The 12,452-nt window shown below is 41.2% G+C and overlaps 1 protein-coding gene across 1 annotated transcript in view; it reads left to right on the forward strand.

The window, feature by feature from the left end:
• The window catches only part of LOC138969889 (sodium/hydrogen exchanger 8-like), a 50,693-nt gene that overhangs the window by 13,031 nt on the left and 25,210 nt on the right, over positions 1 to 12,452 (forward strand). The window contains exons 2-4 of the mRNA XM_070342583.1: positions 10,006 to 10,175; positions 10,751 to 10,831; positions 12,190 to 12,239. Coding sequence (XP_070198684.1) covers positions 10,006 to 10,175; positions 10,751 to 10,831; positions 12,190 to 12,239 — 301 coding nt within the window. The remainder of the gene's footprint in view (positions 1 to 10,005; positions 10,176 to 10,750; positions 10,832 to 12,189; positions 12,240 to 12,452) is intronic.

Here is a 12,452-nt window from a genome sequence, read left to right on the forward strand (position 1 = left end):
GAGGCTTTAACACTTGTGAGAAACATCGATGAACCGCGTGTTGTGTATTGACAGATCTGTCGGCTGGTTGGTACTCCCGTCAGCAACTGGCTTTTCCTAGTCCTCCGTGTTTTGTTGTTTTGTACGCTGCTGCTCCGATGATTGCATTGGATTTAAATTTTCACCTTGGAATTGGAAGTGTGTGCGGAGTACGAAGACTGTGAGAACGACAGTGAGGATTCTGTGATACAGGAACGTTACGTTTCTGTGAAGCATGAAAACACAATGGCTGTTTCTTCCGTCAGCTTTCGTCCTCGCCTTCATCATTATTGCCAGCCTCATCCACAGGTAAATTAAGAGAGAGAGAGAGAGAGACAGACAGACAGACAGAGAGTGAGAGAGAGAGACTTAAACGGAACTTTATTTTCTCTCCAGAGAGCCTTATTTTGTTCTGCCGTCATCTTTTCTTCCAACGATTCTGCAAACCACCCACCGTAAGATCAACATGTCTTTTTGTTAATAACAGCGAAGTGTGTTACAAAGTGACTTGTCTCGCTAGTGTACAAAGATGTCAGGATGTATCGTAATGCCTACTCAAAGGAACTTTGGGAACGACGTTTGTGAAGGATAGATACATATTAATTTATGAAAGGCGACAAAACAAGGGGGTCGAGTATCCCTTCACATGTACTAAACATGTTTCTCTTTTAATGTGTGGCACCCGTCAGCTCAAGCTGCTAGCGACTGTCTGTATCTATTACATGCATTGTGTGTGGGTTGTGTTCTCTCTGTCGCTGAGTCTGTCCGTCTGTCGCATTTTGTCTCTGTCTCCCTCTGTCGCATGTGCTCGTGATTGTGTACGCGCGAAGGACGGTACCTTAACGTAACAAATGTATTTCTAAAATCTCGTAAAATGCCCCCCTCCTCTTCCCCCTCCAAAAAAAGATGTTGATGATGGTCATGGTTTATTTTCTTTCAACCATTTTTTCACTGCATTGGTTTACGTGCGCATTGTTGTATACAAACATGGGTTTATCCTACATACGTGAGAGAGATACCCGTGAGATAATAATCGTTCAAATCACACGTGTGTATATCATGTAAATGAGGTCATGTCAAGCAAGTCTGGCAGGGACCTGTTTTTCCACTGCTTGTGATGCCAAAGTCACCGAGACAAACGTCATTATAGAAACAAAAATTGCGCTCGCTAATTACCCTCGATGAATCTTTAGAACTAACACGTCACGCCACACTTTCAGAGTGACGTTTCTTTGCTTTGACGTAATAGATTGCACGAGGCTTTAGAAGAGATCGAGGTTCCAAAACAAGCGTCTTCAATTTAGCTGCCTCGACTGCAAGATATTTTCAGTAAAATACACGTAAGTACAGTATGTAGGATAAACAGAATACTACATGGCTTGCTGTGTCTTACCAGATTTACACTCGTTGCTTTTTCAAATAGTGAACAGCTCGCTTTCGCTCGCAGTTCAATATTTAAAAAAACAACTCGTGTAAATCTGGTACGACACAGCAAGCCATGTAGTATTCTCTATATATATTGATAGTGGTATATATTTAGTCAACGAAGCAGCTGAGCTGCAGCAATAATAGTGCATGTGAAAGATGTGCAAAGATAATTTATGTGCAAGTATTATTAATAGATACCGCGTACCGGCGACATCTATCGATACACAGATGTTAATTTGTTGATTGATATGGTGGGTCGTTTGGTGTGGACGGTCGGCGAAACGTCTAAAACGTTTATATCCATCCTGCATCCACACACACATGGGTGTGAATTGATACGTTTGGTCGGGTGTCGTTTGGCGTCGGCGGTTGGCGAAACCTCTGAACGATATCCATCATCCTGTATTCATTAACAGATGTGTGTTAGTTGATTAAGGGTGACCCCATAAAAATGCAACCCACACACTCGCTAATAACTTGTACATATGTTGACCAAATCACTTCATAAATTTGGTGTACATTATCTTAAGCTTATGCGTGACCAGTCCACCTTTCTTGTAGATCAATTATGGTCTGAATTTTGTGCATTGTGCTCTTTCGAAAAATAATTCCGAATTCGGCGATCGACTCAACACAACAGTACGAAGTTTGAAATTGAGCAGTAGCCCAAATATTTCGATTTAAGCCCTCCACATTGTTCACTTTGGGGTTATTTGAAGACCTAGTATAACATAACCAACCTTAGACAATCCGTGACTTGAATACAGCAATTACAAGCAGGATCAGGGCATTTCCCTCGGAGGAATGCGTTCATTGTCATTACCTGCTATTCAGACTTGGTCGTGTGACAGACGTTTTCTTCCACACGAGATTAGGCCTACGTTGTCACAAGAGATTGTCATTATCTGCTATTCAGACTTGGTCGTGTGACAGAAGTTTTCTTCCACACGAGATTCCGTTGATTGTCTAACGAAGCCGTCAGGCTGAGTTAGACAATCAACGTAATCTTGTGTGGAAGAAAACGTCTGTCACACGACCAAGTCTGAATAGCATGTATGTCTCACAGCTTCAACAGAGGAGAGAACAAACACGTTTTGAGTACAGTAAAACCTGTCAAATAAGGACACCCTTGGGACCAGACAAAAGTGTCCTTATTCTGCAGGTGTCCTTATTAGACAGGTGCAAGTAAACGCGACAAAGTCAAGTTGAGAGAGAGAGAGAGAGTACTGCACATGTACATGTATATTTATAAGAAAAACAGAAGCTGTTTAGAGAAACATTTAATATTGACTGTTGTAAAACAAGTTTAAAAGCTTTTTATCATATCAACTGTATAAATTTAAATTGTTAAAAAGTTACTGGATCTCATTCATACAACACATTCACATTCACTTCATTCTGCACTCATCAGCTTTTGAAAGAATTTGTCCAGCGTTGTCTGAGTGGACCATTGATGGCAATGTGATTCGCACGTTTGGTTGAAAACCACTCGAACACGGCGTCATTTAGCTCTTCGTATTCGGTTGTCTTCTTCGAAACCCATTTCTGGTCAGCACGTCCGTCTCCCGATTCCCACAACTTCATTATTTTTTCCCGATCGACGCTGATTTTCGAAATCTGCGTTCTCCCACACCCAAGCTCTTGTGCAATCGTTCGGCATGATTTCCCACTTTCCAGTTGTTTGACAACATTTATCCTTTGTTCTAAAGTCAGCGCATCTCTTCCCTTTCTTGAATTTGAATTTCTTCTGCCATCTTGTTAAACACGAATCACTCTTTCGAAGAGAAGATACATTCACTCATACACTTTCACTTCCGTTCCACGCGTTGGATTGGCTGCCTTGGAACTCTAGCAGCCAATCAAATGCGTCGACTTAAAACACTCAATCAACTGATCGATTTATCGTCTTCTTCGTCGATCGAACTTCCCAGCTTGCTGTGGATGTCCGTATTTAGCAGGTATATGACTTATTATGGACCCAAAATACGTGTCCGCGTCCGTAATGCCGAGGTGGCCGTAACGTACAGGTGTTTTACAGTTTAAAGCAGTCCGTGCCGAGACTGACTGTCCGTATTCTGCGAGTGTCCGCTAAGTCCAGTGACCGTATTTGACAGTTTTCACTGTACTCACGCTAGCTAGCTAACCCATCAGCCATGATTGTAGAGCGACCTACTTTCACGGAAGTGACCGAACAACTATGAATGACGTCTCGGTATGTGTGAATAACGTCACAATGCAGCCACCGTCCCAGTCTGTATCTTTTGAAGCATCGCATTCTGTATGACGTCTTTCTGTGTCTGCATGCGCGAAATGTTTGTTCTTTTCGGTATGTTTGTCTTCTATGTTCATAACTCTGTCCTTCATAATTCAGACTGGCAAGGCCCCATGAGCAAGCCGATTTCCAATGGCAGCTAAACTCGCTTATGAAAACAGTACTGCCGGGTGGGGTGTCGTTTGCAGTATTCTCGGTGTTGTCGAATTGTTAAAGAGAAGAAACGATAAAAGCTGGAGAAATGAAAGCCACTTTTGGGGGGACGATTGCGAGTTTGACTTCGTTCTTGCCATGCTCCAAAGCGTGTAACATACAATCTTGCACCCGTTTGCTTTAGTAGTGGCAAAGAAGGAAAGCGTGTGACATTGATGAATATTGGGCGCCACTGCGCACGTGTGACTTTACAACCAAGGTAGTCATTTTCAAGTCGTTTTGTTTCAGCGAATATCTTCATGGTTGTCCATAAACATCAATTTGTTCACGACCATACCACAAAGTTCATGTCTGTAGGTAAAATAGTACGAATTTTACCTTTTCTCCAAAATGTGTTCCAAATTACCTCTCCGAAATTGTCAATGACACAAACGCAATCCTGTCAAGGGATTGCCGTGAACCTAGCTGTAACCGCTTTCTTCAGGTCGTCGATGATCTGGTGAGGAAGGGGGTGCATTTGGATACTCGGACATTTAGATGAACCAAAAGGTGAAAGTCTAGAGTAGAGGGTTCAGTCAGGTAAGTATGGTCAAACCTCATACTGTTAAGTAGATCCCCGAATTCTGAACATATTTTTGAATGTGCACAAAAGTCAGACCATTTGACCTTCAAACTTGCCACGTTGTAGACTAGTCATACATAACCTGAAGTTAATGTACAGTAAATATTTCGGTCAACAGATGTAGAAATTTTGTTCGTTGCATTTGTTTTCGGTCAGCCCGTACCGTACGTTGAGCTGAACGTTTTTTCGATTGCCGAAAACTTTGCATTTATTTTGGGGGTTGCTGATGGATATAAGATTCAGCAGAGCAAACAAATGACTTGGAGTCCGGTAATAACTTGTATACAGACCACCTTTTCCATCTGTGTGTCGCACGTATGCACACGCATACGCACACGCACACACACACACACACACACGTGCACGCACGCACGCACGCACGCACGCAACATTCACTGATGTCTTCTCAGATTCCATCGTCTGGTAGTAATGAATATGGCGCTAGTCTTATCAATCAGTTAATGAAGTCTGCGTGTCACTCCTTTATCTCACATATGAATCGCATGATGTATGAAATGGTGAAACAGTTCTTGATAATGACAGTACAGGACAGTGTTATTATACTGCGGAATTAGATGGATGTCTAATTACTTGGGGGGAGGGGGGGGGGGTCACAACAGAGCGTTGCGTGTGTTTATGTTAGACTCAATGCGGAGTGTGAACGATCCTGTCAACCATCACACAGATCTGTCCGGGCTTTCACGCGGAATGAGAGCATCCTTATACTTGAACACATACCAAAATTCATCAGCCTGGCTGTGTTTTTTGCAGAGTTGGATGGGTTTTTTGTGTTTTTTTGCTGAAGTAATTTCGGATGTTGAAACTGGTGTCAGTTACACAATTAATTCAACAACAGAATCCCCACTCTGCGCAGTAAGTTGTCAGGCCGCCATATGTTGGTATACATAATTATATTCAAGTTAAACTAAAGGATCTTCTGCTGATGCCGTTGTTGTTGTTGGTGTCGGTGTTGGTGTTGGTGTTGTTGTTGTTGTCGTAAATAAATTGGTATTGTTCATGCCCCGTTCTTTTCGATTTTCATTATATTTAGAGACTGAAGTAAAGTCGATTTTAACAGGCCAAGATAATTTTAATTTATTCGAAAGCCATACAGGTGGCAAAAGTTCATTTGGCACGTTCTTATAGGTATAGCGCGAGAATACGTACATGAGCGGGTATTGTTTGGTGTTTTAGGTCGGAATAATTAGTATCACACAGTATTAAAACTTTCGTTTAGAATTGTGTTTTTATAGCTAACGGTCCAGCGCAGAATACGCATAGCTGATTAGTGATGATAATATGACATCACGCAACAGAGTTATGGGAAGCGCACTGTCGCTATCATCCAGCATACGGAGCATAATATAACAAAGTGAAACGTTTGTGTCTTGAACGACGTGACTGGAGTTCCCCTTGGATATTCTGTCTTTCTTCTTCTTCTTCTCCTTCGTCCAATTTTATGAATAACCACATGTGTATGCTTTTCATGCCTCATTTTCATCATCATCATCATCATCATCATCATCTTTATCATCACGTTTTTAAGTTTTCCTACCTCCTTTTGTTGTTAACTTTTAAAAGAATTAAAAAAATTAAAAATATTTTATCATTGTGTGTATGTGCGTCCCAAGGACAGATTGTAAGAAAAGGCTTAGCCTTAAATATTAATCCTTGTTCAATAAAGTTCAATTCAATTCAGTTCAATTCTTCTTCTTCTTCTTCTTCTTCTTCTTCTTCTTCTTCTTCTTCTTCTTCTTCTTCTTCTTCTTCTTCTTCTTCTTTCTTCTTTCTTCTTTCTTCTTCTTTCTTCTTTCTTCTTTCTTCTTCTTCTTCTTCTTCTTCTTCTTCTTCTTCTTTGAGTGTAACTTGTCCTAACGAAGTAGAGACGTCGTACGATGGATGGTAATATGTCCCTTGGAGTTACTCTTAGGCAACTTTTTCTTTCATTATACGCTCAGGGAAACATAAGAATTAAGATATCGAAGTTTGCAGAAGAAAGCACTGTCAGAAGAAAGCACTGTCACTTTAAGTCCACTCATCCAAGTTCAATATGGCAACCTTGTGTTTTGCTGTCGCGGTTTATTACTGACACCAATGTGACAGTTTGACAGCTTTGAAAACACTACGCTTAGCTAAGTGTAAGGAGATACATATTTTTGGCGATTTTTGTGGTTTGTGGATGCTTCAAAATCCATCATGTTAATGTCAGATGAAAAGGTGAAGTCTGTACACGGTAGGTTCACAAAAGGACTCAAAAAAAACCAAAACCAGAACATACAGACAGCATGGCATTGATGCTTTTAATCATACTTCATATGATTATCGTTGCTTCAGCTGTTACACTGTCACTGATGTACGTCACGGCGAGTATCGTCGGTGGATGTATCTACTACAGTGGTACCTGTCATCAGCGAACAACCCCAAGGACCAGTCCAAAATGTCCCTTCGTAGCAAGTGTCCTTTCATTAAAGGTATATTTTAGTGAAGTGAATATGCAAAGGGACACCAGAAGGTATCCTTTTGTAAAAGGTGTCCCCTCGTCGGAGGGGCTTGATCTCGCAGTGTACTGCTGTGGTACCTGCCGTGAGCGGACAAGCCCTTTGAACCAGCTAATATGTCCGTACATTGCAGGTGTTCTTTCGTGACATGTATATTTTAATCAAGCGTATTAGAAAAGGAGCACCAGAGGGTGTCTTATTGGGAGGTGTCCTCGCATCGAAGGGACTTGACCTCGCAGTGAACTAATTTGGTACCTGTGATGAGCGGAAAACCGCTAGAACCGGCCAAAAGTGTCCCTGAATTGCCAGGTGTCTTTTGTTTTACACGGCGTTGCATTTCTTCGCATATTAACCGCAAGAACAATCAAAACAAAAAAGAAGTGTCTACGTTTTATAGTGGTGTTTTCAGGTGTTCTTCGTGTCAGGTATAAATTTAATCTAGTTGATAGACGCCTTACCTTTTCCTTTTCCTTTTCAATTTTGTTGGAGACCTGGCCAAAGAATAGTCTTCTGTATAGACTTCAACTCTCTTCTTGTTCCAAAGTGATACCTGTGGCAAAAGTTCAGCTAGCACTTGCACTGATTTTGGTTCAACACGGTTTGTAGGTTAATGGACGAAGCTGTTTTGCACATGGTGTCCTTTCCCGAGAGGTGTTGAAGCTCTGAGTTAAACAGTGTTTTATTCAACAACTAATTAATACAATACATAATGAGCATGTTTAGATTCAACAACAAGCTATGAGCTTAGAGTGGTGATCATAAAAGAAGAATGAAAAAAAAACCATACAAATGATATTATCTTGCGGTGAGACTTTAACAATTGCTATTTAAACCAAAAAAAAAAGAAGCATATTGTTTATGAACAATATTTGACATAAATGTTAGAGGAAAAGACAACAAAGTGGACAAAACACACACACACACACCTACACACCTACACACACACACACACACACACACCTACACGAACACACACACACACACACACACACACACACACACACACACACACACACACACACACACACACACACACACACACACACACACACACGAATACAGAATCAGACAAAGACAGGCACACAGAGAGTGAGAGAGAGAGGTCTCATCGGAGAGGCCCAACATGACAGGTACCACTGTATAGAGTCCCTTTTCTCTGCCTTGGTTCATGTGCGACCATTCTGCTTCTCGCATATGGGGATAGTCCATATGGTTTAGGTGATGTTCTCCGTTATTGGATTGTGATTGTTCACACAGCTGGGTTTTTGTGTGACAAAAGTGTTACAAAAGTGGCAGGTGTTTGCCGGTGCCTTCGTGGTTTTTCGTATTCACCTTTGAGAGAATTACCTGCGTTTATTGGTATCTACTTCTTTCTATGTTTGTGACCGTTGGATTACTCGTTAACCGCCGTTACCACTGAGAGTTGCCGTAGTGTGAACATGTTCAGAATATCTAGCCCGCCTTTGCCGAATGGTGTATATCTGTTTACATTTCAAATGGTGTGTTTCTAATTTAATGGAATGTAGGCGTTTTGTGATTAGATATTGTAGACTTATATGGCGAATCCCTGTTTGATGGCGTGTTTTGGTTTGTAATGGAATAAACGTCTGTTACTTTTAAAACATCGCGAGTGAAATGTAGCTTCCTTTGTCCTTTTGTGGCACCGATGGTCACCGGTGTGTTTTGGTTTTGTTTGTATCGTTCACAGCGTTAATAGTGAAAAAGAATTCATCCTTGATTACGGTCAGCATGAATATTCTACGCTGATCTTTAAAAATTAGAGATGGCGTGTACGTAATAATGCTGAGCTTTTTGTGTTACCAAAGGGTGACAGACAGCTGCAGTGAGTGTTTTTGTTTAAATGTATTTATTTTTATTTTTATTTTGTCCTGACGCTCTTCAACCACCAATACCTTCGTTCTGGAAACAGAGTATGCCTGTCTAAAACGGTGTGTGTGTGTGTGGGGGGGGGGGGGGGGGGGCATACGCGAAACAGCCCACTCGTAAAAAAAAAAACCCGCTGGAATTACAGTCCACAAACGCAGAAGGAGATTTGCTAATAAAATAATTATTATGTGACTTTGAACGAGCAGCCTGGTATGAAACGATCAGTGTGTATATATGTTACAGTTAATCTGTGAAACCAGAAAATACGTGTATTAACTAGGTAATACATAATTAACTGACGGGAAAAAAACCAGTTAATTCATGTATTACCTAAATGGTTCACATGATATAATATAATCTGTAGTAATAGATCGCTTAAGGTTGCGTTGTAAAGTTCTTTGAGTGAGCATATTTTTAAGACAAAGAAGACAGAAGCAAAATGTTACTGGCATGGTGATCTCAGTGGAGGATTAGTGCCGCTGTTTGAGTGGTGGCGACGATCGTCACGTGCATATTCTCTTCCTGCGTCTTTGCTTGGCGGTCTTGTAGTGATAAGGTCTTTCCTATACTTTACAAGTCTCTTATTACAACAATGAACCCTCGCCCCAAACGCCATGGAAGTACAAGAGTGCGCAATGAGCGGAGTGTAGTTAGGTGAAACTTGTTCGACTTTCAGCTGAGCTGTACACGTATCAAAGTAGCCTGAAAAGCGCCATGGATGTACACGATTGTCAGAGGGTCGCACTTTAATCAAGTGAAAGAAAACTCTTCAACTTTTACTAGCTGTGTACCAATTTAACTCTAATTACAACAATAAACACTTGCCCCAAGCGCCATGGAAGTACAAGAATGTGCGATGTGCGGAGTGTAGTTAGGTGAAACTTATTCTACTTTTAGTGGTGTATCAAAGTAGTCTGAAAAGCGCCATGGATGTTCAAGATTGTCAGAGGGTCGTACTTTAATTAAGCGAAAGAAAACTCTCCAACTTTAACTTGCTGTAAACCAATCTAACTCTTATTATTACAACAATAAACCCTTGCCCCAAGCGCCATGGAAGTACAAGAGTGCGCGATGATTGGAGTGTGCATCTTTGGTTTCATGGGTCTTCTGCTGATGACTGCTTTCAGCCAGGAAAACGACACCTTCCTCAATGCCACCTCCTCCCTCACCTCCACCCTCAAGCCTCCCACCACCAAGAAGGTGGAGGTCAAAGAGGTCAAGGACTTACCCAACAAGGGCGCGGCTGAGGTCGAGCATCAGAGCAGTCTGACCATCTTCTTCATCATCCTCGTTGTGGGTGAGTGTTCGAGTTTGATTTTTAAAAAAATTAAAAAAATTATCGGGTGTGGGTTAGGGTTGGGCTACGGGATTACTGAGAGGAATGTTTTGGTTTGTAGGTTTGTTGTTTGATTTATATCATGTGTTTGTTTGTTTGTTTGTTATGTCATATCTTTCTTTCTTTCTGTCTTTCTTGTTCTGTTCCTTCCTACCTTTCTTTCTTTCTTTTGTGGGTTGAATGCTGGTATACCGGTACTGGAGTAAATTTGGTTCAATAATTGTGTGTTTGTTGGTCAGTCATTTCTTATCTACTTTTTTTTCTATGGTGATTGACATTTAAGATTGAACTTTGATTTGTTGCTGAAATGTTTGAGAAAAATAGCACGTTGGACAAGAAGTAGAAAAGAAAGAAAAAGAGAGATTGTGTGTGTGTGTGTGTGTGTGTGTGTGTGTGTGTGTGTGTGTGTGTGTGTGTGTGTGTGTGTGTGTGTGTGTGTGTGTGTGTGTGTGTGTGTGTGTGTGTGTGTGTGTGTGTGTGTGTATCCACACACATTGTATGTGTGATGACATTGAATATCTGACAATGTTTTGCAGGTATTTCCATCCTGTTGGTTCATTTGTTGATCCAGACTCGGTTCCATTACCTACCTGAAAGCATAGCTATAGTCTTGATTGGTGAGTCAGTCTGTCTTTCTGTCTGTCTGTTTGTCTGTCTTTCTGTCTGTCTGTCTATCTTTCTCTCTTTCTCTCTCTCTCTCTCTCTCTCTCTCTCTCTCTCTCTCTCTCTCTCTCTCTCTCTCTCTCTCTCTCTCTCTCTCTCTCTCTCATTCTCTTTCGCTCTCTCTCTTTCTCCCACTTGCTCTTCTCTCTTTCTCCCACTTGCTCTTCTCTCTCACTTTCTCTTCTCTTTCGCTCTTCTCTTTTGCTCTTCTCTTTCGCTCTCTTTCTCTCACTCACTCTCTCTCTTTCTCTTTCTCTTTCGTTCTCACTTTCTCTCCCGCTCTCTTTCGCTCTCTCTTTCTCTCCCTCTCTTTCTCTCCCTCTCTTTTCTCTCTCTCTCTCCCTTCCTCTCTCTCTCTCTCTCTCTCTCTCTCTCTCTCTCTCTCTCTCTCTCTCTCTCATTCTCCTTCGCTCTCTCTCTTTCTCCCACTTGCTCTTCTCTCTCACTTTCTCTTCTCTTTCACTTTTCCTCTTTCGCTCTCTTTCTCTCACTCACTCACTCTCTCTCTCTCTCTCTCTCTCTCTCTCTTTCTCTTTCTCTCTCTCTCTCTCTCTCTCTCTCTCTCTCTCTCTTTCTCTTTCTCTTTCGCTCTCACTTTCTCTCCCACTCTCTTTCGCTCTCTCTCTCTCTCTAAATGTACCTAATTAATTTCAAAACATGACTTATGTAACGATGCTACATTGCTATTACTTGCAACATAGTTGCTTCATTGACTCCTCAGTTTCACGGATTTTTTCTTCCCTCGAAGTTTCACACGTTTTTTGTTGCTTGAAACAGTTTTCATTATACCTTTGACAATAATATGTCATGTTCGTTTGTATGTATATTTTTGTTTGTTTGTTTAGTCTGTTAATCGTTTGCTTGTTTGTCGTTTGTTTTTATTACTTCTTTAATTGATATTCCAACATTTTTAAAACGTATTATCATTAGATTAAACCCTCCCATGGGCGAGGGCTGGATGTAAAAAAGCACCTGTTTGCTTATGCCATTACCCTCGTTAATAAAGAATTTGTCATTGTCTCTTTTCTCTCCCTCTCTTTTCTCTCCCTCTCTCCCTCTCTCTCTCTCTCTCTCTCTCTCTCTCTCTCTCTCTCTCTCTCTCTCTCTCTCTCTCTCTCTCTCTCTCTCTCTCTCTCTCTCTCTCTCTCTCTCTCTCTCTCTCTCTCTCTCTCTCTCTCTCTCGATACAAGTAACCTAGCTTTGCTTTAATGAATACATTCACCTGTGTTTCAATAAGTATAATGGTACAGTGTATGGTTAAAACTGCAATTAACTTGATTGGAATGCATTTTACATATCTTTCCTTTTTCAGGGGCATTTATTGGTCTTTGCTTGAAAATGTTCAAGTTTGGGAATTGGAAGGTAAGCATTTTGTAGATTGCTGGTATTAATTAAGCTGTTGAAACTCATTGTCTCCCTGGTAGGGATATATCCGTACCCACTCATATGACTTTATCTGACCTGGTACAGATATATTCGGACACACAGTCACTTCAGTCGCTTCCTGTAATGTCGATCTAACGCCTGCATTCCACCGTGTTGCTACACAGTTTCTACACAGTTACTACAATTCTG

The sequence above is a fragment of the Littorina saxatilis genome, linkage group LG1 (assembly GCF_037325665.1).
Source record: "Littorina saxatilis isolate snail1 linkage group LG1, US_GU_Lsax_2.0, whole genome shotgun sequence".
Lineage (NCBI taxonomy): Eukaryota > Metazoa > Mollusca > Gastropoda > Littorinimorpha > Littorinidae > Littorina > Littorina saxatilis.